This window comes from Cloeon dipterum, chromosome 4, assembly GCF_949628265.1.
Source record: "Cloeon dipterum chromosome 4, ieCloDipt1.1, whole genome shotgun sequence".
Classification (NCBI taxonomy): domain Eukaryota; kingdom Metazoa; phylum Arthropoda; class Insecta; order Ephemeroptera; family Baetidae; genus Cloeon; species Cloeon dipterum.
This window is the reverse complement of record NC_088789.1, coordinates 13886817-13914015: the sequence shown is the minus strand read 5'-3', so window position 1 is coordinate 13914015 and position 27199 is coordinate 13886817. Positions and strand designations below refer to the sequence as shown.

Below are 27199 nucleotides of genomic sequence, written 5' to 3'. Positions count from 1 at the left end.
CCTGGATAGCATTTTGTCATAAGTCAAAACAAAGGTTTAATTAATTAATATTATTAAAAAATATGTGAAAGGCGATCCTACGAAATTATTTTGGACTCCCTGTTCAGTAATTAACTGCAATGACGTCTGATGTGCGCAGAGTGCTATTTTGCCTCAAGCTAAACCAGAGAAATGCGAGATCTAGTTAGTACCAATCAGGAAAGTTATTCATCACAACACCAAGAGAAACACGCGCGTGGTTCAGACCATAAACAAACACCGATAATTACCTCTAGTTTTTAAAAACAAAAGCATTTCATTTGGAATTTCCAAGAATAATCAAACTATAAAAAGCTTTTTTAAAGGAAAGCAAAAAATGTAAAAAACAAAGGATAATCGGTATGACATGAATTTTCAATAATATATTGAATGTAATAATAATAAGTATTTATTAGGCGCACCGGTATTTCACTCATTGTTTTACAAAAATTATTTTTAGCTCTCGTAAGAGTTATACTTCAATTAAATCAATATCAAAGGGGAAACAAAGCCAGCTCAGTATTTTGAAATTTTTCCTAATGAAAATAATGAAACATCACACAGATTGACAAAATATAACATTGTGCCAAATACGCCCAGGAAACTTTATCTCCGTTCTCCCTCTCTTCATCAAGCTATAATTATCAGAGATTTTATTCACATTATTTATATTTATCGAGAGTAACATGCGGTGGCCACACAAAGCGAATAGCGTTTAGCTTTGTTTGACAGATGGGTGATTAAGTAATATTATCCCGCTCATTGCTGCCGTGTCTCGGGTGACATTTTGTACCACACAAAACACAGAGACTAATGACTTGTTTTGATTCCCTTACGTCCGCGTCATGAGATGTGAGGATGGGACCCAGTTAAATTTGTCAGCTCGAGCCGCGCAGAGTATCCACATTTCTCGCACTTGCGCTCCCTATATCATCACTCTTTTGAAGCCACCATTTAACACACTTCACACTACATATCCTGCTCCGATTTTTTGGTGTAGTTTTCCGTGAGAGAGAAACAGATAATGGTACTTTTTTACAAATGAATTCACTATTATTGATTTAATTAATTATCCTTATTATTAAAATTAATCTGAATATTTTCGCAATTAAAATCTATCTACATGAAATGTTTTACTGTTTAGTATTAGTTGTTGCTTTCCATGATACATTAATATAATGTTCAAGTCTAAGAAGAGTGTAAAGATTATTTTCCGAACCATCATCAGTATCATATCATGGCATGATACATTCTTAGTCCAAAAACTCAGAACAAATTACAAAATTTCGCTCTTTTTAAAGTTGGTTGTTTTTAATTAAATATATTTATTTTAAGCATAACTGTTATTATAATTTTTACATAATATATTTATTTTTAGGAAAATCGTAAACATTATCGCGTACTTTAGATGATTTTAGGTACTCAAAATTTTACTAGTGTAAATATAAACACTTTTTCATAAGGTGGTTTTCTGTTCTATAGAATTAAATTCCAGCACAACATTTTACTCACACACTTTCATTCCCCCACAATCCAAAAATGGCAAAAATGTATAAAAAAGTTTGAAAGATAATCATACATGCTGTTTAAGATTTTTATTGTCTTTCCTGTTTCCCTCCAAATTTTACGATCTTGAGATTAAATTTATACAAGGCCTTTGAATTTAACAATATGTATTTATACGTTGCCAAATAAAATGGTCAAAGGCAAGAGGCAATGAAGCCAAATCAAGAAAACTTCCTAGTTACCCCCGATTTCCCGAATCCCGCCACAAAATATTGATCTACTTCTTCTTGGCCATCTAGCGGCGAGAAAACTAGCAACACCAAAAGTCACCAAAATGGCGCTCAAAGCGATGGTCGGTCAAAGTAAGTGATTAAAACTTTTAGTTTATTGCAACCCACGAAAACATTTTTACCTCTAGTACAAATTTAAACATTTTGTTTAACTGCGTGTGATTAATTTTTGGTGTGATCTTCTCGTAGAGCCGAGAAAAATGGAAATTTTGATAAGGGGGGCGTTAACCTCAAGACTTATCTGTCATAATCACTTTTTCGGTTCTATTTTTTCTGTTTTTCCAAGCTTGGCACTTTGAATGGACAGTGTTGAGAGATATTGCGATTTTTATTTTCCTCTCGGCTAATTTTCGGTAGTTTTCTGCTATGACAGAATGTTAAAAAAAAGTTAAAACGAAAAGTTCACAATGGGGTGTGACGTCATATCACTGCATTATGTACACATACAGTCAACAGTGCAAAGGACAAGCAGGGCAATGTGCAATAATTTAATTTCCTTTTTCCTTGTTGAGTTCCTAATGGAGGATTTTTCGTTACAGAAATAATGAATGAAGTTATCAAGCAGAAAGGCCAAAAGAAAAACGCCAAGGATGTGGATTGGCGCGTGCTGGTTGTTGATCAGCTTGCAATGAGGATGGTCTCCGCCTGCTGCAAGATGCATGACATCTCAGCAGAAGGAATCACCAGTGAGTCAAAAAATGTTTTATAAATATGTACATAAATTATACTAGTTAGTTGGTTTATATTAAAGAAATAATTTTCACAGTGGTAATAATGACATAATAATGTAAAAATTGGTATAAAATACACCATCTCTGATTTGGATATTAATGCTTTTAATTTTTCTGCCAAAATTTCAGTCGTAGAGGACATCAACAAGAGGAGAGAACCACTGCCCACCATGGAGGCTGTTTATTTAATTACTCCTACAAAGAAGTCTGTGGAGTCACTGATGAACGATTTTGCTAGTCCAAACCGCACGATGTACCGCGGTGCTCATGTTTACTTCACTGAAGGTGAAATCAATTTTCACTTATTTTATATCAGTATCAGAAATATGTTTATGCTTTTAATTTTGTATCGATTTGTTTTCAGCTATTCCAAAAGATCTTTTTCAAATGCTCTGTAATAGCCGGTTAGGCAAGAGGTTTGTTTTGGCTCTGGAAGAGATAAATTGTTGTGTCCTTCCAATTGAGCGCCAGGTTAGATTTTTACCAAGAGGGTGGTTTTCTTGATGGTTTGACGCCTGACATTAATTATTGAATATGCATTTCTAAGAGTGATTTGAATTTGCCATTTTTATCTTTTTCTGCATTTGGAATTGCTCGATAAGTCGACTTTGGGAACTAACAGAATGGCTAGATAGTAGAAATTTATGTTTATATGAAAACTCACTAACGGCATGCTTTTCAGTGTGTGGAGAGGAGCTATTTAATGAATTGTGCAAGTCTTGTGCCTCTCGCAAAATTAAGACGCTGAAAGAAATTAACATAGCGTTTTTGCCCTATGAGAGCCAGGTATAAAATTTCCCCTAACAAGTGACTTGTTACATAACTCTGTTTATCCCTTCAGGTGTTCTCTCTTGATTGTGCAGACACCTTCCAGTACCTGTACAATCCTAACAAATCAAGTGGACGAACAGCAAACATGGAACGAATGGCAGAGCAAATCGCCACTCTTTGCGCCACACTGGGCGAATATCCTTCAGTGCGCTACCGAGGGTGAGTGATATTATTCCCCTTTAAGTATAAATATTCTTAATGGACTAAAATTTGCAGGGATTTTGACAAGAACGCTGAGCTGGCCACCATTGTTCAGCAGAAACTTGATGCCTACAAGGCTGACGAGCCCACCATGGGAGAGGGTCCTGAGAAGGCCCGCTCTCAGCTCCTGATTCTGGATCGAGGATTTGATTGTGTTTCTCCTCTCCTTCACGAGTTGACATTCCAAGCTATGGCCTACGACTTGCTGCCGATTGAAAACGACGTCTATAAGTAAGCTAGTACCAAAGAACATTCTCTCAAAATCACTTTCAATTTCAATTAATTTACTGAGTCGCACCTAATGCATATTGATGATAATTTATGTATGGAAGTGGCTAAAATACAAATGTTCTCAGGTATGAAGCGTCAGCAAATGCTCCTGAAAAGGAAGTGCTTTTAGACGAAAACGACGAATTGTGGGTTGATTTGCGACATCAGCACATCGCTGTTGTGAGCACTAGTGTAACCAAGAACCTGAAAGGCTTCACTGAATCCAAGCGAATGCCTTCCGGCGACAAACAAAGCATGAAAGACCTGTCACAGATGATCAAAAAGATGCCTCAGTATCAGAAGGAGTTGTCCAAGTACTCTGTTCACCTTCATCTGGCAGAGGACTGCATGAAGAACTACAAGGACAACATCGACAAGCTCTGCAAGGTGGAGCAGGATTTGGCCATGGGCACCGATGCTGAGGGCGAGCGAATCCGCGACCACATGAAGAATATTGTGCCCATTCTTCTTGACAAGAACGTCAGCAACAATGACAAAATCCGCATCATCTTGCTCTACATCATCAGCAAGAATGGGATATCTGACGAGAACTTGACTAAACTCATTCAGCACGCTCAAGTCCAGGAGGAGAAGCAGACGATCGTGAACATGGCAAATCTTGGTTGCAATATTGTTATTGATGTAAGTAAACCTTTCTGCTACATTAATTATTTATCTACCCATTAATTGGTTATTTAAATTTTTATGTTAGTGAAAACCGCCTCTAATTTGATTTTAATAAATTAACCGACCATAATATATCTCTTGTTCTGTAGGGAAATCGCAAGAAAATCTGGCAGCCAACAAAAAAGGAGCGAATCACAGAGCAGACTTATCAGATGTCCCGCTGGACTCCTATCATTAAAGATCTCATGGAAGACAGTATTGAAGACAAGTTGGATGTCAAGCACTTCCCCTACCTTGCTGGCCGTGCCGGTGGAAACACAGGCTACCACGCACCTTCCAGGTTGGTGCTTCTTGACCTCACCTTGGTTCATGTCTGATAAATTTGTTTGCAGTGCCCGCTACGGCCATTGGCACAAGGACAAGAGCCAGCAGACGGTCAAGAATGTCCCTCGACTACTTGTGTTCGTAATGGGTGGAATCAGTTTCTCAGAAATGCGCTGTGCTTATGAGGTCACTCAGAGTACGAAGAATTGGGAAGTGATTATTGGTGAGTGTAGCAAATAGTGAAACCTAAAAAGCAGTCAAGCAATGTGCTTATTTCTCAGGTTCAACCAATATTATGACACCAAGTGGATTCCTGACTAGTCTGCGAGAGTTGAGCAACTAAACGCAAGTACCAAGTCAGTTGCCAAGATTCAAACATCCCTGGGGGCAGAGCCATTTAACGTCTGTAAACACGAGTAAAAGAGAAACATGAAACTTTTGCCTTGATTAGGTGTTACTAGGTAGTGATCAACCCATGTGTTGGTATTGCTTGCAGAATATTTTATTGCCTTTAGAGTTTATTAGCAACTTTGGATTTTTATCCCACCTCAATGAATGGGCTACTAGAATTGAACAACTAGCCTTCAGTATTTTTACCAAGCTTTCTTACTTTTTTCGATGTTTTAAAATATCGTTTTTTTTTAATTAAATGCCCCTAACCTGTTGATCCTGATAGGTTTTGGAATTCTAGTAGTCACATTATTGGCTCGTCTCGTTTGAAAAGATGTTGCTAGAAATTAGGAGGGGCTGGCCGTCGCTCAGTCCCCTCTGCTGTAGTAAAATTAAAAACGAACGCAATAACATAAATTATATTTATTAGCTATGAAAACGAAAAATTAAAACTGTCAATTTTTCTCTCATATTATATAAAAAAATGAATTGAGGAACTCTGATATGATGATGCAACCAATACTTTGCATGAGTTAATGCATGATACACACAACATAGTTAAACATGAAACTAGTCACTCTGATACGGAGAACAACATGTATGTTATCATTACCTATTTAAAGTTTGAGATGAATATAGGAATACAATGAGTTGAACAATAACATTCAAGATGCATAAGCTTTAATTATGATTATTTCTAGCTTCACACATCCAAGACTCTCAAAGGCCCTGCAGGAAGTTAAACTTCTCTTGAGCATTTCCAATATTCCCCCGATTCTTGAGACATAGAATTCAAAAAAGGTTGAAATGGTTAATAGTTTATTGATACGTTATATTGAAAAGTAAACTGAAGGGCTTTCTACCTTGAATTAAACCCTATTCAAATTTTATTATATTGTTTTTCGCTTTGTATTTGTTGCTGTCCAGAGGGCCTTTTAGAACATTTAAGGCTGCGCCAAAAAATATTATAGCAAAAAGATGCGCCTTCCATTGTCAAGCATTTATTTGCTTCTATTTTATTCTGAAAAAAATCAGTCCTCCCACGCTGAAAAATTCTTGGATGTGCTTCTCTCCTCAATGAATGTGTAGAGTAGCATAATTTTAAAGACACTACAAACGATTTATGTATTCATTTTAGGCCTTCATGTTGAGGCATTTACATTAGAATTGTGACGTGCTGTACTACCGTTTCAACTTCTACTTTATCATACAAGATGAAAATAATTCATCTCAACCATTCAAGAAAAATAATGAATAAACACACGCATTATTGTAGAGATAATTACACAGAAAAGTAAGTCAAACCCTTCTTGTATTATACTTAATATAATATAGAGGATTTTTAAAAATACACACTTCTCTATTCCAGGCAGATTCATTAATTCATCATATTATCATAGCTATCACTATATTGTTTCACCTTGAACACCGAATATATTTTTAGTACACGATTGTCCTGCGTCTCATGTGCAATAGAAAATTTTTAAAATAAAAACACATCGCACGGTTGAAAAAGTTGCAAATCCGTGTTTGTGCGGCCAGTACGTTTGATTGCTGATTGTGTATCGACTGAGGTTAGGTTACGGTTGTGTTACGTTTTTGTGTTAAGTAAAGACGCATTGTTCGCAATGTTGTAAATGATCAACTAAAGTGCTGTCTTGCGTAGTGCTGTAAATTTTGTGATGAATCTATGAAAATGATTTATTCAAAGATAACACCGGAACCGCAAAATTCATTCGTTGAATTCCAAACACTAGGTTATAGCTGTTGCTACTATGAGATCAATTTTAGAATCAAAGCATTATGAAGTTTGCTGGTTGATACAAAGGCAACTAACAGGCAAGTAACAACTAAAATTACATTAAAGTTGTTAGGTGTCCCTGTGCCAATGGACACCATTCAAAATTAATGTGTGTATTCAAAAATAAAAGTTTCACCTTGTAAAGAACCTTGACGCGCATTTCATTTCCTAGGTACCATCTTTATAATACGTTTTAAGAAAATATTTTTGGTCAATTTTAGCTCAAGCAACATTTTATTTATTTCGCCACAACAATCAATATGAAGACCTTAAAATTTCTAGAGCCATACACATAGAATTAGGGTAAATTCCGAGCAATCGACACAAAAAGGTCCGGCTCACATAAACAGCAAATTACTGGTAGATTAGCAGAGTGCCTACCAAGATCGAATCGACTTATTATCTTCATAAATAGGCCATGTAGCAGTTTTGTGAGAACTGAAAAGTTTGCACGCTCGCTTGTAGGTTCAATTCTCACAAAAATAGCGCACACAAATGCATAGCATTGTGCAAATTTTATATTGAACCTAAAAAAGTGTTAAGTGAACTTAATTTATGAATTGCGGAATACATGAGTTTGGATTAGTTTACACCACATGAGGATGAGGTGGAATTTGTAAAGCTGTTTGGCTCAAACGGACACACCGGGCAGGGAAATTTTTTCGTTAATTCCATACTTTTGGTATATATTTTTTATCACATTTTCAAATAGTTGCACCTTCCAATCTGGTATAATTATGTATCACTATCTGGTGATCACATGTTCGTCCTCCGGCTCGAAGTTGCCACGAGAAAATTGTCGTGAGCAGCTATTGTATATCTTCGGTCTTTAATTGTCTCGAGTTCAATGCCAACTTGCAAAATGCCAAACTTGATTGTGCAAAAATATTCCGCCTTAGCTGTCACGAAGAGTAATGCTCAATCTTACTTTATATTTTAACAGTCTCCGTGTTACTTTAAGTTATTATATATCTTGTTGTGTGGTTCAACGTGTTTCTTATATTGCTCCTTTGTTAATCAGAATGCCAGAACTCATTCATACACATTTCCACATAATGAGCAAAAGAGCGATAATGCTTAAATCACAAAAATTAACACCAAGTTAACAAGTCTGACACCTACAGGAGAGTACTGCGTACGAAATTAGAGCTAGCTAATGTCCATGTTTGATGCCCCATCGCAATTTATAGTCAAACTTGGGCACTAGGCTGGTAAAAAAATCATCTTTAATTTGAGAGGACTGCTTCATTAAATGCCCTCATTCTAGTGCACCCGCAATGACTGTTCAATTTCAATTACCAGCATTCCACCTTGTTACCCAACGCATGAATTGGTCATTCTTCAACTTCGATTGACAGGAAACATTTGGCACTTCCAGGCTCGTACATAATAAATGGTGACTTTGACTATAACCAATGTCAATCATCTAATTGCAGATATCTACAGCTCTGCATTAAACTTTTCTCTGTAAAATGGAACATTTGAAGGAGAAAGAGAACGAACCATCCTAAAATCTCTTTGTCTAAAAGTAACAATTTCCCTAGCATGCCTAAAATTAAGTTAAAATGACGATTTACATGACTGAACACTGTGCTGGGTCTCCATTTCCCATTGTCGCGCTCAAATCTGCAGGCAACTCCCCAGTTAGCTCTGCGGGTGGTAAACCACACTCTTGCATCTGCAAAAAATTAAATTTTCAGTTGATACCACGATATTTGAATCATGGAGACAGCATACTTGTTGCATGAGGTCGAGGACCTTATCGAATCTTTTAGATTTGACGTCATCTGTGTCTGATGGCAGTTCTTTCTCCAGTTCATCACAGACTTTTTTCATCAGTTCTTGCTGCCGCATAATATTAGAAATTTTTTCTTCTGTTAGGGACGCCTTGTTCTCTTCAAGCCAGGCTGGGTACTGCATGTAAAGAGATTTTTAGCATCATCTTCCACTGCTATCATTGGTTACCACCTTTTCAATGATCCCCTTCAGTGCAGGGTGCAACACATCTTTGGATAGAAGAGACTGCATCATGCTCTGCATGAATGGGAAGATGTCGGACTCTCCGTTAGGTCCATCGGATAAACCAAAACTGCCAAACATGTTCATGAGCTCATCTTCTGTCAGAGGGCTCTAAAATGGGAAAACTTGCATGACGAGTACGTCGGTAAGTTAGGAAACAAAATACCTGTAACGTATTTGCACTGTCAGCAAGGTTTTTGAGAGTTTGTGCAATTGCTGCAGACACAGGGTCCTCAGCAGATGGCGTCATTGGTGTTTCAACTCCAGTGCTGCGAAGAGCCTCTGCGGCAGCCTCCGTCATTTTTTGAAGACTTGCTGCCACTGCTTCAGCGCTTTCACCTCCCTCAGCTAAAATTTTTGAGATGTTATTAAAGTGGGAATGATTAAAAATGGGACAAATAACATGCTTACATTGAAGATACTTTTGGAATTGATTTGCAAACTCATCGCTCCATGCTTTTTCTAGTTCACCCGGCAGGCCAGTAGGCGCTTTGATTTTCTCTTTCTTTGGAGCAGCCTGCTCTTCAGCTGGTTTTTTTAGGTCATCCAATGCGCCTGTACAGAAAAGAGGTCACAATAATTAATATACACATAGTGTGGAAACTTATACATAGAAAGCTCTGGTAAATAATTTAAAATAGGGACTCTCAACTTAGTAATTTTAGTCAAATTTTAATTAATTTAATTTTTATAATACTTTCAACCAAAAATATAATAATATGCATACATATGTAGTAAGATTTTTTCGAGTAAAGTACATATGTATAGCAAATAATTAATATTTACGAATTTTTGTCCACAAGTGTAAGTTTCCTTAAAAGTGTGGAGGATTTAAACAGTTGTTCAGACTTACTGCACAGAAGTTCATCAAGGTCCTCTTCGGTTTCCTCAGGAGGCACAACTTTATCTTCGCTTGCCATTTTTTGACGAGCACTCGCGACACTTGCCTGCAAAATGAACAATATCAGGCACGTGATCTTACTTGTGGCTAGCACAATTTTAATTGAATTGAAAACACCAAAATACCGTTTAGTCAGAATCGAGGATATTAGCCAGTGAATGTGCTTTGTAATGCTTAGGTAGCTGCAGCTGCAAACCTCGTTTTGCAAAAAATGCCCAGCTCTCCAGCTGATTAAGGCTCAGTTTCCACAAACTTCACCTTGGCAGATCGATAAACATGGGTTGGCGGAAACGACCGAAGTCGAGAGATTCCGCCTTTCGGCTGTCCCCGCCTCAGCGTCGTTCGTCACGGCGGCCATATTGATACTTTCCTGGTGGCCAAACACTGCCCCTTCAGATGGTTGTTTTCTACAATATCGGATTTTGTTGAGAGCAAAGGGATAAATTGTGCACCGAGAGAGTGCAACCGACAAAAGATAAAGGTGGGTTGCTCAAAATTTCTCTCTCGGACACCAAGATTCGGACAGTCTCGTCCGATCTGCTGGACGCCCGGGGCCGGACACTGGTGTTTCACGGACCTGTTATTCCTTTTTTTTCCAGATGGGGTCTTCATCCCAGCAGTTCTGCGTTCGCTGGAACAGCTACCAGTCGAACCTTCAGAACGTGTTCCCGAAACTGCTGGTTAATGAGAACTTTGTGGACGTTACTTTAGCCTGCGAGGGACAAATGGTCAAATGCCACAAGGTGGTCCTTTCGGCATGCAGTACCTACTTTGAGCAACTGCTCAGCCAAAATCCTTGCCAGCATCCCATTATATTCATGAAAGACATGCGATTTTGGGAAGTCCGCGCCTTGGTTGACTTCATGTACCGGGGAGAGGTCAATGTGACTCAGGAGGAGCTGAACAGTCTACTGCGAGCTGCAGAAGCGTTGCAGGTATTCTAACTTACTCCTATCTTATTTAGTTTCTCAACGATTTTGTTAAGGATATAGGGTTAACACATAATTGCCAGTTTTTATTATATATGTTTTATTTGATGCTCGGCTTAATATTTTCTTAGAACGTTAAAATCAAGAAATTGCACAAAATTCGTTGATTTACAATCTTGTATTTTATTGATCTTTTGTAGATAAGAGGATTGTATGGGAATGAGCAGCAAAAGGTGGCTGCTGCCGTCACAAAAGCAACGGAGAAGAATCTTAATGACGACGAGAGCCACCCAGATAATATCACACCTTCAGTGTCAGTTAACATGACTACCGAAGAAAAGTCTAGTCCCGATGCTTCCCAGCAGGATACTTCCCATGAAGTAAGCTGAATACTTATCCTAACGTGGCATATTAAAAACAAAACACATTTTTCAGCAAATGGTCAAGTTGGAGGAGGATATCTCATTAATGGAAGAGCAATCTGTATCTGATCTTGAAGACGTGAGCCATGACGACTACACAACCTCTCAAGTAATTTAGTTGCACTCCGTCAAGTTTAAAGAGACTAAACCACATATTGGTGCTCGTGCTTTCAGGAGTTTGAGAGCTTTGTAGGAGACCAGCACTACCCACCGCCGAGAGGCACACCACAGGCTGGCCCTTCTGGAATGACCATGACCCCGACCTCGATGACCCCATGCATGAACACTAGCACTTTGGATGGTGAGTTACCCTTGTGTGTTTTTGTTTCTGCTTATATGAGTGTGTTCTAACTCAAAAAGCAAGCATTGAACGCAGTTTGAAAACCGTTGTTGATAATAACCCTAGATTTTACTAACTTTGCTGAGCTGGGAGTCTATCCAAAGTTTCAAACTTGAGAGTAAATGAACTATGCACAATTGGGCAGTCGGTAATAAACAAAAATCGGGGAGTGGTATGAAGACTGAAATTCGGATGATGGTGTCCCCAGATGGGGCTGAGCTCTTGGAGTCAACCTGGGAGGAGGACGCAGACGCCTGCGAAATAAAATTTAGCCGGTCTGTAGCGTGGAGCGAGGACAGCAAAGGTTAGTTAGTTACCCTTTCGGAGGGTGCTGGTCAATAAGCCCTGGCTCTGAATTTGGCATTACTTCCAATCGATCAATAGTGAGGGGGGAGCGCATGACGTTTGTTACTTCCTTCCAGACTGGAGATTAACTTGTGTTTTGACTTTGTTGTTTGGCAATAACAATAATTAGCAGTATACTGTCTAGCGACTCTCGATGTAAAGCGTTTTGATGAATGAATGCCACATTCAAAATCCAGGGACGCATTTGATCAGCTCGACTCCGGTCGCATATGGCCGAGCAGCTAAAGCAAAGCCCACTTTTGCGTAGAACTGCAACTGGAGCAGAAGAAACTGGCCATGGATCTAGTGGAAAAGGGCATTTCCTATCGCCGGGTGGCCAGCCTGACAAACATTCCCAAAAGTACAATATACTCTTATGTGATGCGCAAGCGGGAGGCGAGCGGCAAAGTTACTGGCACCGTCCCGGGCCCCGCACCACGCAACCCGGACAAAGTGGTGAGCAACATCAAAAAAGCGACGGTGACCAAGAAGGTGAAGCGACCGCTGCAGCAAATCAGGCCGGCCTACCAGGACAACATTGTGTACGCACAAGACAACATAGTTTACGCTCAGGACAACATTGTGTACGCCAACACTGAGCCTGAAATGCCAGAACTCACGCCGAACGACACGGACCTATAGCTGGCCGCCTGAGCCAATGCACAAAGTGATACTTACTGCATGCCGCCTAGCTGTAAATGATCTCTCTTCTCTCTGTCTTTGTGACTTGATGGTGGTGACACTTGAATAAGACTTGAACAATGTACTGGTGTTTTTCGCGAGAACAAATGTGCGGCAATCCAGACGCCCATCATCCAATAAAGTTCAATTTTAATTAAAACTCCCACGCATTTCAATTGCTTTTTTCTGGCAGTCGCATGTACGCATGATTTGTTCTTGGTCGTGTGTGTTTGTGTCTGCAGTGTGCAGAAACTAACGTGCGCCCAATTGTTGCTGAGGGAGGGGGGAGGGTGGGTCTGCAACGTCTTACTAACAAGACTTAACTCTTCATTCCCATCGCACTAATCGGGAATGTTGGAGGCGCAAGTTGATTATGTTTTATGGTCAGGACATGCAATGTTGACGAAAGTTGCTCAGCACGACTGGAATGTTGTTGCAGGCAACCGTATCGCAGTTTATCCTCACCATCAACTGCAGCTGCAACACAGCATGGCAGGCCCAATAAGCTCAAGTGAAGAAGAAATTGCAAACAACCCCAACAAGCGGATTAGACGCTCTGAAGAAGAACTCAGTGAAGCAGCGAACTTAATCAGCCGAGGCCTAACCTTCCAAGCTGTCTCAGACAAGTAATTAATTCCTCTACAAGTTTTTGAAAGAAAATATATAGCCATTTCATTTTTTATCTATTTCTTTTTAACGAAGGTTGTTAGTAAATTTATGAGTAGAGGTCTCAGCTGCTCAATTTAGAGGCGGTGGCTGGCTTAACGGCTTAAGCTGAAATCCAGTCCGGTGGCGGCTGGCACGGCTAACACAATTCGAAAAGTGAATTCTGATAGTGCTCAACGGCCCAGACGAAAAGACCAATTCATAATCTGGCTCTTTTTTATATATTTGACATTTAACCGGCGGCTGGTGTGGCTGGCTGAGACCTCTATAAATGAGTAATGGAGCTCGAAGAGAAACAAACTGGAGGGTTGAAATTTTAAAAGAAAAACTGATTTGGTGTTTTCTTTTTTCAATTCAACTGTTGAAAATACTGGGAAATTTGAGGATCAGTTCTGTTGGAGAGAAACGAGTCATTTACTTAGCAACTAGAATTGCATAAGATGCTAAGCACAGGACGTTTTCTCAAATGAATGCGTGTATTTTAGATACAACATACCTATTTCAACCATAAGATTCTACATGGCACGCAAAGGAATCCTGCCAAGAAGAAAGAGAGGTCGAGTCAACAGGTACGATGAAATCCTGCGGTCTCAAAACTTTCAACAAAATGGACCACCAGCCATCCAGTAATTGAGAGCATCGCTGGATCTCTTAAATTATTGCAGCTTGGCAAAATTCAGCACGCCATTTTTGTTTTGTAATTTTAATTTGAACTTTAAAATCAGAGTGGTGATTTTTGCATTAATAATATAAACAGAATACTATAAACCAAAAAGAGATGAAGTGACAGTAGATCATAAGGGAAGTCTGCTCCATTTAAAAGGAAGCTTGGGATTGATGTTTTCAAGAATTTGGGTTGAGAACCCTATGATATCAACGTGGATAATGCTTGTGGAAGGCCAAGTATTAAATATAATATGTTATGTGCCATAAATGATAGTGTTAATCTGCCTAGAAATGAGATCAGATTCATCTGCTGCTTTTGTATTTAGAGATAGCATGGTAACTATGCATTGCATTATTTTTTTCTGTCTCATTTCGTCATTATGTAATCTTTCAAAAAGGTAACACAGAAGTGTAGCTGGCAGAATGCAATAATATTTTGTGTGCTCTTTCTCTCTGTCAACGCTACTAAATAATTTCACTTAATTTAGATTGTGCTGAGGTTGGCCTTGATTATGAATCGGAGAGATTTGTGGAGAATCTATTTTTGAAGAATTAGAACCAAAAGACTGGGACGAGTATTTACAAGTATTGAGGGATGTTATCGAAAGGTCACAAGGAATTTGTATTAAGGCGGTTACTTTGCAGCATTATAGATTACGTTGTAAGGTTCACTGCGCAGCATTAACGATCGCGTTTGACATGAGTCTCATGAATTTTATTTGATACCAAAAACTCTGGTTCCTTTTTTGTGCTTATAAATCAGATTGAAAATCTGATAATCTTTTCTACTATATATATGTTTGTGCATTTTGATTTTCCCAATAAATCCAAAATAATCATTGTGTGCGTGCATAAATGACGCCTAAATTACCAGACAAAATACTTTAACTGTATTGAGGCAATATCAATGAAATAAAAATTCTTCGATTTTATTTAATATTTTGCGTTTAGTTATCTATTAATACTAACTAGTTGAACAATTAAATCAATGTCTACCTCTGGAAAGGATAATAATCCAGACCAGTTTTTGCGTCCCACTGCTTGGGTTTCTTTTTTTCACTTTCAGCCAACAGCTCCTGGACATCCTTTCGGTATGCAGGAGGCAAAATTTCTTCATGCAAGGTACACTCGGCTTTTTCTGGTTCTACAACTTTAAAAATATTATACCGCACGATGTCGACATCTCTCTTGTAAACATCTTTCAAGTCAACAACGGTCGTCGGTGGAGCATCAAATTGTAAAGCAAAGTAGCTAAAAATATAAATTTTATTTTAATTATAAACTGAAAAATTCAAAGGTGAATTATTTACCTTGCTGTTCTATGAACCTGTCCATGGGATGATATTTTGTAGGGCGTGTCTTTGCTGATTCCCAAATTTTCTAATTTCCTGATGAAGCCACCTCGAAGGAAAATTTCCTGGGCTGCTCTCTTCAAGGATACAGCTATGTCGGGCTACAATTTGAATTTGAAAGAAATTTAGATTTTTCTAATATCATACACAATTATTTTCTTCATTTAATCACTTAATTCCTGAACAAAAATTATATATATGATAGTCAAAAATTAAAGAGATAATATTTTTAGCAGCCATACACATACCTTGCTCATATTTTTCAGCAAGAATGCTAACTCGTACGTAGGCATTTCTTCCAATATTTTTTTCTATCAGAGAAGCGATTAGGCTGTGTAAATTATCAATCAATTCAATCCAATCACGATGAGGTTAAGAAAGAATTCAAACAAAATTTCTGTGGCTCTGAAGTTGGTAAAACAGCATGCTTGCTTGGATCAGATTTTTGGATTGTTGTTCATAATGTTCATGTGTGCGGAGTGTGGAGGTGGGAGTGCCGGGAGTGGATGAGTTGGATGACCAAATTTTAATTTTGATGATGTACGGTAGAGGGACTAAGAGCTGTTGAGATAAAGCAGGAGAACAAGACAGAGTTGCCATCTTTTAAGTGGGATTGAATTTTGTAAAATTAAATTTGGTTTGAAGTGGTAGCTTTTAGAATTATCTGAAAATGATAACTAAATAAGAACAAGAAGAATGATGGCTGTTCCAGTCCCAGTCTAACTTAACTTAACTTATTAGCCATAATATATTTTTGGTTAGAAACGATTAATGAGAGAAGGCGGGTTGCGCGTGCGCCTTTAGTCTTCGTATCTTGTACTGCTACGCCGCTGGGCGTGTCCCGATTTCTTTTTATTTACATTCATCTCGTTCCTCATCAACAAGACATAGGAAGGAGGAAGGGCCGTCACGAAAGTAAGTTAATTTGCCGAAAAACTGGAACAAGGGCGCAGTTCAGTTTTAGCCTTTCTGCTTTTAGGATGAGTCCCACTATTATCAACTATGCTGAAGAATATTTTCACACACTAAGCCCTTTGGCAAAAAGGATTGTTGAGGAGATTTGCCACACTAGGGAGGCTTACGAAGCCCTTTGGGATGGCCTCAGTGTCCCTGAACAGCGTCAGATCCTCGACGAGGCCATAATAAAACCTGAGGCTATCCTGAAATACAGTAGGTCGGCAGCTAGCAAAGTGACTGAAGTGGAGGTCTACCCTTGCATCAGGATCCAAACCGGCTCTAAATTTGTGCACTACGATGATGGCTCAAATGGCAAAGTAAGTCTGATACGACTATTTTCACACAATAATTACACTGCATCGTAGTCTCTAATATAGAATAGAAATACTTTTATTTAATTAGCAAGATACACACACTCAGTATAGTTTTAAATGATCTACTAGAAGATTGATAATCCGTTCTAAAATCTTTTTTCATTAATGATTTGTAATATGTTGTAAGAACAGCCAGCAGGTCATGCTAATTATATTTTATCACAGGCATTATTCCGCTTTAATATATTCTGTTGAGGAATGTTTTGCAATGAGTGAGTCAGTGAGCGTAATTTAATCCCTCTATGCCACTTGAGCATGGATCTTAAATACGTCGTCCTTAAGTGATTCCTATATGCTGAGTAATCGTAATCAGATAATTTTAACTCTTTCAGGGTGTGAAATGGCGAGATGAACACTCGGCGCCTTTTTCTTGGCTGACAAGGAGCCAACAGGATTTGCGAATTTTTGGATCAAATGATCCCCAGCCAACCCCCACTCACAAAAAATCTAAAAGCTCCACGCCAGTAAGGAAATCCAAAGCACCTGCTCCTCCAGTTTGCCCTGAAAATCACATGGATCCACCGAGTTTGGTGCTTGGTGGGTCTAGTGCGCAACTCATCGAAGAAGACGAGAATCTCAGCCCATCTAAGAAAACCATCCTGAACAGACTCATCAGTAAAACTGGGGTCTTTAAACTACCTTTTCCTAAGTATGCTTCAGACCACGATAATGGTTCATCAAATAAATATATGCATATAAGAAAAATCACACATTTCTAAACTAAAATCTCTGTACCTTCCACAATCCAGTCTGATATCTAGTTACAATTTATGTTTCCTTGTGCTCAATCCTCATTTAAATTTCTATTTCATATTTTAGCAAGCTCAATGGGAACAATGACACTGAAGAGGTTGAAAATGAAAATCTGCTCACTCCGCGACAAGTCAGTGCCAAAATAGTGAAGCCGTCGGTCCTGAAACCAAAGTTGCCTCCGCCGCCGCCTCCAAAAAGGAAGGAAACGTCACCTAATGATGATGGTCAAACTTCTCTTGAGGTAGTACTAATTTTCTTCTTACATGTGAGGTTATTATTGGTTTTGACAGGCACATTCTCCTGAGGATGTAGTCACAACCGAAGATGAATTTTCTGACGCTCGAAGTGATTGGAAAGAGGAAACAGATGGAGATACTCCACTACTTACGCCAGCCAGTCCTGCCTTGGGAGATTTTGATGCTGTAGTAGTTTCCTCCGATTTGTGCATTTTCCCTGCTAATAGCTGAAATTTTCTTACAGGGGATCCCAAAGACTGGGCTCGACTTCCTGGACAATTGGTAAAATCAGTCAACGAGCTCTGCTTGCTGGAAGATACCAATTCTTTAAATTCTTGATCTTTTTGTAGCATATGAATTATAAGTACTGCTGAATTTTATAGATTATTTTTGATCTTGATTGCTCTCTAGCTAACTTAACTTTCTGAAGACGTATTAAATAAATTAATGTTGTAAAATACCAAGTTACACTAAGCAGAAATTTAAGGTCGTGCCCGTAATGTGTTTTAATGTACTGCGTGAGTCAGGAACTTAAAAAATCCGTTCATATTCGTAACCAATAATTGAACTCTGCCCAATCAAGTCAATTCAGCTCATGAAGTTGTGTTCAATTTTGAGCTTCACTTGATGCGCAAACTATTGCTGACATCACTACTAGCAACTGTTGTTGTAAAATCTAGTAAAACAGGAATATTGAAAAAAATTTACATATCTATAAATAACAGAAAAGCTCATTTTGTATTAAAGAAAATTCCGTGCCTTTTTCGTGTACTAAGCCTTAATTTACTAGACTGATCAGTTTTCACTTGATTACCTAAATATCAAACAGACATCTATTCAATCAGTCGCTGTTCATTTTATACTTTTTCAATAAACTTTGTACTATGAAGTGGAATTGGAATAAATCACTAAATGTTCATAATCCAAAACCAAGGGTTTGTGTTCACTCTACACAAGAATTATTTACTTATCAAAATACATTTTATTGGTAGCTATTTCTTATAAATGGTACACCATACAATTCAATTATTGTTAACAATATTGAGAACGCTTGAGTCAAAGGGGCTGATTCAAATAATCAATGGCTATTTTTACAATTAACAATCAAACATAGTCTGCAAGACAATGCTTGAAAACAATCGCAAACAAAGCCAGCATGTTGCAACTAATGCATAAGTTGTAAGGTACGTGGAACAAAAATATAAAATACAGCCAGTCCAAGCAAGCGTTGTGTTTTTAAGTGATAACTCATCTCGAGTTAAGTTTGATATGGTGGCGGCACCTTTTTAAGATTGAAATTACTGAAGAAGTTTGACTGCTAGACATGCAAACGTACCCTAAACTTGAGAGTAATCAGTCAATCAAACCATCCCAGCTGTGAGCTGAGGTGCCATCCGGTCAAAAGGTGCATTAAAATATAATTGAAGAAAGAAACCTTAATTTTGTAGTTGAAATTGCTGCTTATTATAGAGAGCGTCCATTCACCAGGGCCCCCACCATGTTTATTACGACAAATCAGTGTCTCCCATTGACAACACAACATGTGTGTTTCTGAGGATTCCCTTCCGTAACGATCTTCAGTTGTTCCTGAATTTTCAGTCGGTGCTCTGGAGCCAGCACTGGGTTAAGCACTAAAGCAGTGTTAGCTATCCTCTCTCTAAAGCGGATGCTGTCAGTAGCCCTTTTCTCCCACTCGCTGACCCTGGCCATTTGGTAATCTTCGTCGTCGTAGAGGATGCAGATATCATCAACTTCTGCGAAACGAACCTGGAAAGCAAAATAATTATTATGTATTGGGGAAAATGCAGTTCAAAATGCTACTTCAATAAACAAAACTACTTGAAGAGGTAATTTAATACCATCCCTAAACCAGATCGAAATAATATATATATATATATATATATATATATATATATATATATATATATATATATATATATATATATATTTGCAGCAATCGCAAGAAATATTTCATACTACTTCTCCATTAGCATGATGCAAGCATTAAAACCATAATAATTAACTACATTATTTGCTTCGTTTTAGTTACTTTAAATAAACAATGTAATATATTACAATAACTTGGTCAAGTTTAATTTATTTACATCAATTTAATTTAGAATTAGCAAACAAGCTAATTAAATGTGTCTGTCAAATAAAAAAAGTAAGAGTTGTATGGGTGTTAAAGTTAATGATTTTCTATGCGTCATGTCAGCAGAAGAAAGCCCAAAAGAAAGTCATTCAACACTCCATTAATTACATCTAAAAGCAAAGGTTACTGACCACCTGGACATGAGCCAAGTGTCAGTGACATTAATTACTAGAAGAAAAAACAATTTTATGTTAAATGCTTCGTGCAGCGTGAAATTCGGCTCAATATGAAAATATTTCATTATAATAAATAATGATTAGAGTACGATACTATATTTTAATCTCAAATATTTATTAAATCATTAGAATTAATTTAAATAGGAGTGTGTACACATGATACTAAAAATATTGTGCAAAAAACAATGATAATGAAAAAGCCGAAAGAAATAGTTAATTTTTAAGCTAGTAATGGTTATTTTGTGAAAGCATAATTTCTTAGGATCATTTAATGAGTAACGTCAACGTATGTATATGAGATGAATAAATACCTTCAGATTTGATTTAGCAGGTTTGATTTTATCAGGATATCTTTTCCGACGAACTGCAGATTCTACTCGCACGCGATCGGTCTCGTCTTCACTTTCTTCCTCCTCTCGTTGGATTTCTTCCTCCCGTTTCTCGTCTTTTTCCTCTTCCTCCTCGTCACCGGAGCCCTGGACATCAGAAGGAGGCTTAATTTTAACTGTCCGTAGGTACTTTAGTCGCGTAATGTAATATCGATGGCGATCGGAAAAAGCTGTCGGACGGTGTGTCTGAGCATCAGATGGCAAAGCGGCAGCTCAGGGGCTAAATTTAGCATTCGTTACCTTGGGGTGTCTAATTGATTGGGACACAGAAGTATCGTTAAGTCGCCGCTTGGTCAGTTCAGTAAACGGCTTCATCTGTCGCGCGTCCGCATCTGTGCTTGAGAGCGGAGCACGGAGCAGATAGAGAAGCAGTGGAAATCCTAACGCGGCATTGCTCAAGAGGCGAGTATTTTGCTCTTTTGCCAAAGGACGCGAAACTTTGATTTATTCTCAGATTGGTCAAGTTATGACAAATACTTAACACGTCGTGTTCCGCGCACTATGAAATTTATTGCTCTCGCAGATTGTCAAACAATGAGAAGTGCATGTGAATGTTAGTCCTCAAATTTCTTGGCAACCCAGGATATGTGTTTCATGTGGATTTGATCTTAGGCTAGCAAAGTAAACCTCGCAAAAGGTATTTGCTGGCAGAGATGATTTTCGCTAGGAGAAAATGAAAAAATGACTGTGGGTATCAATGAAACTCATAGTATGATTTTAAGAATCTGAATTAAGAAATTGACATCGTTGAAAGCTTATTAGTAAAAACTCAATACAAACATATTACTACATAACTGTAAAAACGCGAAATACCTGAGGAGTTTATAGATGCGAGATGAGAAAATTGAAGGCGTTGCGATTTATTAAATATATTTTAATTCCTATATAGAGCGAATTCAATTACCTAACTTTGCCATGCCGAACACGAGAAACGTGTAAATATAAATTCAATTAAATAAAGTGACTCACAATCATGCTCAAGGGGAGCAAGCAGGAGATGTATTCTGGCGTTTCAGGTTCCACACAAGTTTATTGAGACACTTTAAAAGCAGGTATCAGTGTAAATGCAATTATTCGAGACTAATTTTTAAAAATTGAGACAGGGGAAAGCATTAATTTACTATATCATTGCTAGCTAGAAATGTTCACATTACTTTAAATCGTTCCACAAAACGCAACATTTGCACAATGATATGAAATCAAACTAGTGAACCGCAAAAATGTCAAACCTTGGCGGTGTGTTTTCTTTGCAGAACAAGAGCGTCCTTCCTTCTAACGCAGCACACGCAAAATGCACCGAATATTTTGGACATTGAGATGCGCCAAAGAGCGCTGCATTATTTGGCTGTCGCAATAAACAACTGGCAAACAGCCTGAGAGCTCAAACTATAGCGCAATTCGCTTTGAAATTATTAACCCCTTCGCGGCGCACTCTCGCTCAATTACTAGTGTGCGTGATGCAAAAAAAAATCTGCTCACAAGAATTTCTCTCTTCACGCACAAATTAAAAATAGAACCCAGCGCCCTCCTTCTTTGCGCTCAAATTTTATGGTCTTCGGGTAGTATCACCTCACTTCCTCAACGGCGCAATTAATGATCAGACACGTGTGAGCTTATCATGTTAATGACAATTCGTCTAATACTGCTTGGTTAAGTTTGATAATGGGCCAATTCAATTAATTCAAACATGATTCCTCATCTTGTTTGAACTGGACCGCTGCCAGATGCTCAGAACGCATTAAGAGTTAAGATGCTCAAAAGTAGACAATATAAGCAAAATTATCCAACGAGAGCTTTGACACAAACTTATTACTCAAGTTTTTCCTTACCTCTCCAAAGACAATGAAATCATCCTCATCTTCGCTATCATCCAGATGACCATTTACGACGCATTCATTTTCTTCATCTGCAAATACAATACCGTCATCTTCACTGACTTCAGATTCATCGCAATCGTCTTCTTCGTCATCATCTTCATCATCCTCACTTTCTTCTTCTTCTTCTTCTTCTTCAGTCTCGGATGAATCAGACGAACTAGAGTGTGTGCGCAGTCTTGAAGTTAAAGGAACATTTGATTTGATGGGCAATTTTGTTTGACTGCACTCTTCAGCCTGAAACAATCAAAGGAATATTTATTAGTCATAAATGCTTTTTTTAGTTTAGTTTTTAGGATGTCTTAAGGATCAAAAATTATTGCAACACCAGGTGAGCACTAAATTTTAAGACAAAATTAATATTACAAGGGCTAAAAAAACCAACCTGTAAATTTTCCCCATCATTTATTGCCTTCTCAATCTCCACTCCAGATTCATATGCGCTTGAACTGTCCACTAGCTGTTCAATGTCAGTGTTGCTTTCGTCATCTTCACTCTCTTCATACTCATCAGAAGATATTTCCAATTTTGGTGGACTGCAGGATCTGTCAAATGTAACCGCACTATCTTCACTGGTCTGTAAAAATTCGTGGTCAGAATAATTTTAATAATTTTAGGTGATATACGCACCATTGAGGATACAGATAGGCATCTTAGCATTGAGGGCGGGCTGCTCTCACAGAGAGCGAGTGATTCAGTCTTATCAGCAGGTGATGTATCCATTTTGGGCTGTTCAGTGTCCAGTAACTTTTCATTCAGATGATTTTCTTCCTTTTCTTGAGAATTTGGCTCATTCTTTTCTTTCATCTTCTGCTCTTGGTTTGAAGCGGCGGAGGGATTTCGCCAGTTATACTCAACAAAGACCGAGCGATTGTTTTTCCTGGAGAGCTGATTATTTTGCTGTATTTGACGACTGAATCGCCACGGTGTAAAGTATCTCGGTTGAGAGCGATTATACGGGACCAGGAGACACTGATCAATAATTGGTGATGGTAATTTGTACTCAAAATACAAGGCTGGAGGTTTCTTTTCCGCAGGTGCGAAGAATGTTGCTTTGGAATTTGCACTGGACAGATGAGGAATTCTGAAAAATTAAGAACAAAATATTTTAATGCTCAATAGTGACCAAAGTTTCAATAGCTGTCTTACTATCATTTTACACAGGAATACTTTAATCAAATCCAGCTACCATTGTAAATACAAAAAATATTGCTTCACTTTTAATGTTTTTGATGTTGTTGTTGTTGTTAACAATTTTTAAAGTTATTCAACGTTATATTTATCGGAATTTATGTTATTAAAAATTCTTAATTTCATAATGTATATCGATGATGGATGGTATAACTATTTGGTTGGTACAAACTGCATTCTCTGTTCAATCTTGTTCTTAATAAAACACGATAATATTTTTGAACGAGAAGAAAAAGGAAGAGAGCGGATGTTATGGCCGTACTGTAACATAGTGATGTATTTACATTGGATTTACGCTATTTTTCAATGGATGACACAACACTTGTGATGCAAGATAATTCGAAATTTTCAAACAATCACAATAAGAAAGAAGGGAGTTACAATTATAATGAAACCCGAAACATACACACATGCTTACGAAATTTAATTATTGTAATTAACTATCGCAACCAACAGCCACCAGATGCAATATGATTAGTATATATCTGTGAGAATTGTTAAGCAAAAACCTTAGAAAGAAAGAAAGCACAACGTCATTATATTCAGATGCTAGGCCTTAAAAATTACAGGTAATGCAAAAAAAACTAAAAAATACAGAAATAAACGAAATAAAGTTCTTAAGATATAATACCCAACATAGGCTGGTTTTATTAGTCCTGAATAAATCATCCACCCACAATCAGCGGCAAACAAAGCATAGCGTACGAGCCATGAAGCAACTAAAGCTGGGTGTGAGAAGGGGCACTCAAGTTGATATCTAAAACACGTGTAAAAGAAATTTCTGATTGTGAGTTAAGCTTTATAATGCAGACAATAACTAGCTGCAATTTGCAGATTGAAAATTTTCCTATATTTCCTGGTGGCGAAAAGATGGCCACATTGGGCCCAAGCTCATTTGCGGCCACTCGGGCCACTCAGGCACCATGTTATCCGCTCGGCGGTGTTATTGAGGTCTGGGACTCAGTGAGCTCGCCCACGGGATGTGCTGTGCAGAGGTTCTAATAAATAAATAAAAAGTTGTGTTTTGCAAAAATTTCCCTCCCTGTGCGAGCAGTTCTTGTGGTGTAAATTTTTAATATGTTGTGATAGTGGTTAACTATTAATTATATAGTGCGGCACGTGACAACGTCATTACAATTTTTTGTTTCGGTCAGTAATGCAGTTCCTGCTCGTCCCTTTTTGCCACGGTTCATGTAACTGTCAATTTAATCTGACCTATGTAAAATGTTTGTACTCCATAAATATAGAATTCATTGTTGCAACACATTTTGTTGTAGATTACTGGGCAACTCTGCAAATAGCTTGGATGTGTGATGCTCACGCCTCATTAAGGTGCGAATGGGGGGTGAGTACACCTCATTGGGGTGAGAGTAAGTGAGGTGCGAATAGGGGTATGTCTGACGCAACTTCCACCTTATATACACCCAATATAATTATGAATACTCAACTTTTTAAGTTTTCGGAAAAGAATATTTCAACGCCTTTTTATATTTAATAGAGCGTGAATTGCACACATAAAATGGTAAACACGCAATTAGATTCTTTCTCGCGCACATTTTGTGTGTGAATAGGTACCCGAAGGGTACCATATTTCCATTTGTTCATACAGTAAACGTTTGTAAATAGCAGGATCTCTCTTTGTAAAAGGCGCAGAAAAAACCGTTAATAGATAATGGCAATTAAGATTAAGAAGAACTGAATGATAAGATAATATGTTTTATAATTACTTAACTTTATACAGGTGCAACATCTAGAAAGAACCACGTGTCGTGGAAAAGCGTGAGTCAACTGGTTAAAAGTCGGTTAGCGTCCAATTCTTTGTGAGTCGGTTAGTGGCCACTGGTCACTTATGAAATAATGTCCATCTTAGCATGAACGGGATACTGACAGTGGGGTGGCCACTTAATGATTTGGACGCTTATTGAGTTTCCACCATGCAGTTTTTAGTTGGAAAATATGAGGCAGTTTTGATGCAGCAGGGTGTCAGTGCGAATTAAAATCACGAAAATGCGAATAAAAGCTGATAAATAATCCAAACAAATTAAATCTACACGCAAAATAAGTAACAATCAGAACCACAAACTGAAATTTATCTATACGTAAGTGGCACACGTGATTCAGCTTTGCAAACATGGTAACATTATAAGCATCTAAAAAAAGGTTAGAAAGTAATAAAAATTAGATGTAATTCTATGCAGATCGGAGTAGATTATATGTAGATAATAAAATTATTACCTGGGTATGAGCTTGACGACCTCTGCATACGTTAGTTCAGGAGGGCAGGCGAAACTCGAGTTCACAATGGTCATTGGGAATCCAATTTTCGGAAGACTAATGGTGTCTGGATTGAATTCCTTAGGTGCCATTTCGTTGCGAGACGCTACAGAGTCTGTGATCTTCATTTGCGAGGTAGAACTTCAGCAACACAAAATTCTATCGAGGGGTGAAACCAGCGGACGATGAAAATACTGGAACGTGCCTCTTCCCGTACAAAAAACAATATCTAATTTTCTGACCAACGCTAGCCTTGAGTCCAGATGTTGCGTTTTTCCACAAGTTTTGAAGCACGATGTTTCTTCAAATTGTTGATCCACGGACGAGAACATTTTCCACAATACCTTGAAAGCGAATTTCGAAGGGTAACACACTCCCTATTTCTTTTCCATAGCTTTTAAGAAGATCTCAAATTTACTCGTGTGAATCATTACTGTGTTATTGTGAGAATAAACATGGCTGACGCTTCCAACAGTAGGTAGTACCAACGTGATGGAGAAAGCGTTGCAAACTTGAAAACAAAATGAAATTAACGCAATGCATTATATTTATATTTCACATTTTTAAATCTCAAATGTTAGAATAATTATCAAAAATGATAAATTTCAACATTAAAAAATTATTTAACAAATGAAAGCTATTTCAAGTATCATAATTTTGTGTTCGTAAGAGACATTATTTTATTCGTAAGTTGGTATGATTTTTCTAGCAAATAGAAAGGGATTGCATCAGCCAGATTTTGCCAGAGCTGCCTGTGAGTTTCGTCACGTACCTCCCGCGGGCACACTCATGCGCAATCCGCGACTGCATTGGAAGCAGCTACACTGAAGGCCTAATCACTGCGTGCTTCGCAGGTATGCAATCCGCAGTACATACAATCACCACAGGTTGCATCTGGGACTAATCTGACAATTTGTTAGCTTCCATGAAATGCATTAAAGAAATAGTAAATACAGTTTTTAATGAAAGGACAAAACCGATAATATTATAAGGTTTCAATATTTTTGTGCCTAGTTGTGTTTGGAAAATATTCTCACTCGATCAAGCTCTACGCAATTTACGTGCATTTTTCACCATTTAGTTTTGACTCATCGATTGCAGGACTTTTGAAACCAAATTACGTTAGCTCTGACTCATATCTAGAAGAAAATAAATTATTTGCGCAATTTTTATTGCTCTCCTAGGGAAGGTTGATCGTTTTTAGGAAGTTTTTGGTTTCAAACAAAATAAATTACTGCAAAACTACGTGATTGCAAGAACAATGACCAAAATCTAGGTCACTCTCCTGCTCCTTTTATTCTCTTTTATTTCCTCGGCAACAAAGACGTCTGATGTAATATAATTTTGAACCGCCGCCTCAAGGGAATAATTAAGAATTCTCACTCTTTGATATTACACGAGAGCGAATCGAATTAATATTATAGTTACATTAAAATATTGCATTTTATGGATATGTAATTTAATGCATGGAAATAAGGCAATGAGCTATACATTAACTCAAAATGAGAGGAGC

General features: G+C 37.9%; 6 protein-coding genes across 13 annotated transcripts; 3 read left to right on the top strand and 3 right to left on the bottom strand.

Annotated features, from left to right (window-relative positions):
- Window positions 1-1777: 1777 nt before the first annotated feature.
- On the top strand, window positions 1778-7136 carry Rop (Syntaxin-binding protein Rop). 2 transcript variants are annotated; one of them, XM_065487897.1, is made up of 10 exons: window positions 1778-1886; window positions 2354-2500; window positions 2675-2830; window positions 2910-3016; window positions 3387-3535; window positions 3593-3808; window positions 3934-4489; window positions 4624-4814; window positions 4867-5021; window positions 5080-7136. In XM_065487897.1, the coding sequence occupies exons 1-10, from the start codon at window positions 1859-1861 to the stop codon at window positions 5139-5141; spliced, it is 1767 nt and encodes a 588-aa protein (XP_065343969.1). In that variant the 5' UTR covers window positions 1778-1858; the 3' UTR covers window positions 5142-7136. The 2 variants fall into 2 exon arrangements, with proteins under 2 accessions (XP_065343969.1, XP_065343970.1); XM_065487898.1 differs by lacking the exon at window positions 2910-3016 and adding an exon at window positions 3228-3331 and having other exon boundaries at window positions 1779-1886.
- Window positions 7137-7204: 68 nt separating this feature from the next.
- On the bottom strand, window positions 7205-10182 carry Pex19 (peroxin 19). 2 transcript variants are annotated; one of them, XM_065487908.1, is made up of 7 exons: window positions 10035-10182; window positions 9862-9955; window positions 9420-9563; window positions 9175-9356; window positions 8958-9119; window positions 8727-8903; window positions 7205-8667 (listed from the first exon to the last, which is right to left on the bottom strand). In XM_065487908.1, exons 2-7 carry the CDS (start codon window positions 9926-9928, stop codon window positions 8563-8565), a joined length of 837 nt encoding a protein of 278 aa, XP_065343980.1. In that variant the 5' UTR covers window positions 9929-9955; window positions 10035-10182; the 3' UTR covers window positions 7205-8562. The 2 variants fall into 2 exon arrangements, with proteins under 2 accessions (XP_065343980.1, XP_065343981.1); XM_065487909.1 differs by having other exon boundaries at window positions 10106-10182.
- A 64-nt stretch (window positions 10183-10246) lies between these two features.
- Window positions 10247-14800, top strand: LOC135942022 (protein bric-a-brac 1-like). 3 transcript variants are annotated; one of them, XM_065487903.1, is made up of 8 exons: window positions 10247-10390; window positions 10509-10844; window positions 11039-11218; window positions 11274-11369; window positions 11435-11561; window positions 11809-11904; window positions 13066-13252; window positions 13778-14800. In XM_065487903.1, exons 2-8 carry the CDS (start codon window positions 10509-10511, stop codon window positions 13920-13922), a joined length of 1167 nt encoding a protein of 388 aa, XP_065343975.1. In that variant the 5' UTR covers window positions 10247-10390; the 3' UTR covers window positions 13923-14800. The 3 variants fall into 3 exon arrangements, with proteins under 3 accessions (XP_065343975.1, XP_065343974.1, XP_065343976.1); XM_065487902.1 differs by lacking the exons at window positions 13066-13252; window positions 13778-14800 and adding an exon at window positions 12214-12786; XM_065487904.1 differs by lacking the exon at window positions 11809-11904 and having other exon boundaries at window positions 10248-10390.
- Window positions 14801-14885: 85 nt separating this feature from the next.
- mRpS6 (mitochondrial ribosomal protein S6) lies at window positions 14886-15785 on the bottom strand. The gene is made up of 3 exons (XM_065487911.1): window positions 15559-15785; window positions 15269-15411; window positions 14886-15209 (listed from the first exon to the last, which is right to left on the bottom strand). The coding sequence occupies exons 1-3, from the start codon at window positions 15601-15603 to the stop codon at window positions 14951-14953; spliced, it is 447 nt and encodes a 148-aa protein (XP_065343983.1). The 5' UTR covers window positions 15604-15785; the 3' UTR covers window positions 14886-14950.
- A 188-nt stretch (window positions 15786-15973) lies between these two features.
- LOC135942024 (uncharacterized protein C1orf198 homolog) lies at window positions 15974-18578 on the top strand. Of its 2 annotated transcripts, none has more exons than XM_065487906.1 (6): window positions 15974-16225; window positions 16275-16584; window positions 16974-17290; window positions 17461-17635; window positions 17685-17816; window positions 17875-18578. In XM_065487906.1, exons 2-6 carry the CDS (start codon window positions 16291-16293, stop codon window positions 17914-17916), a joined length of 960 nt encoding a protein of 319 aa, XP_065343978.1. In that variant the 5' UTR covers window positions 15974-16225; window positions 16275-16290; the 3' UTR covers window positions 17917-18578. The 2 variants fall into 2 exon arrangements, with proteins under 2 accessions (XP_065343978.1, XP_065343977.1); XM_065487905.1 differs by having other exon boundaries at window positions 15982-16225; window positions 16290-16584.
- An 11-nt stretch (window positions 18579-18589) lies between these two features.
- Window positions 18590-26149, bottom strand: LOC135942021 (glutamic acid-rich protein-like). 3 transcript variants are annotated; one of them, XR_010575041.1, is made up of 8 exons: window positions 25648-26149; window positions 24044-24169; window positions 22852-23305; window positions 22607-22798; window positions 22177-22458; window positions 20270-20434; window positions 18967-19397; window positions 18590-18912 (listed from the first exon to the last, which is right to left on the bottom strand). XR_010575041.1 is itself a non-coding variant. In XM_065487900.1 (7 exons), exons 1-7 carry the CDS (start codon window positions 25812-25814, stop codon window positions 19146-19148), a joined length of 1638 nt encoding a protein of 545 aa, XP_065343972.1. In that variant the 5' UTR covers window positions 25815-26149; the 3' UTR covers window positions 18590-19145. The 3 variants fall into 3 exon arrangements, 2 of the variants coding, with proteins under 2 accessions (XP_065343972.1, XP_065343973.1); XM_065487900.1 differs by having other exon boundaries at window positions 18590-19397; XM_065487901.1 differs by lacking the exon at window positions 24044-24169 and having other exon boundaries at window positions 18590-19397.
- Window positions 26150-27199: the final 1050 nt, after the last annotated feature.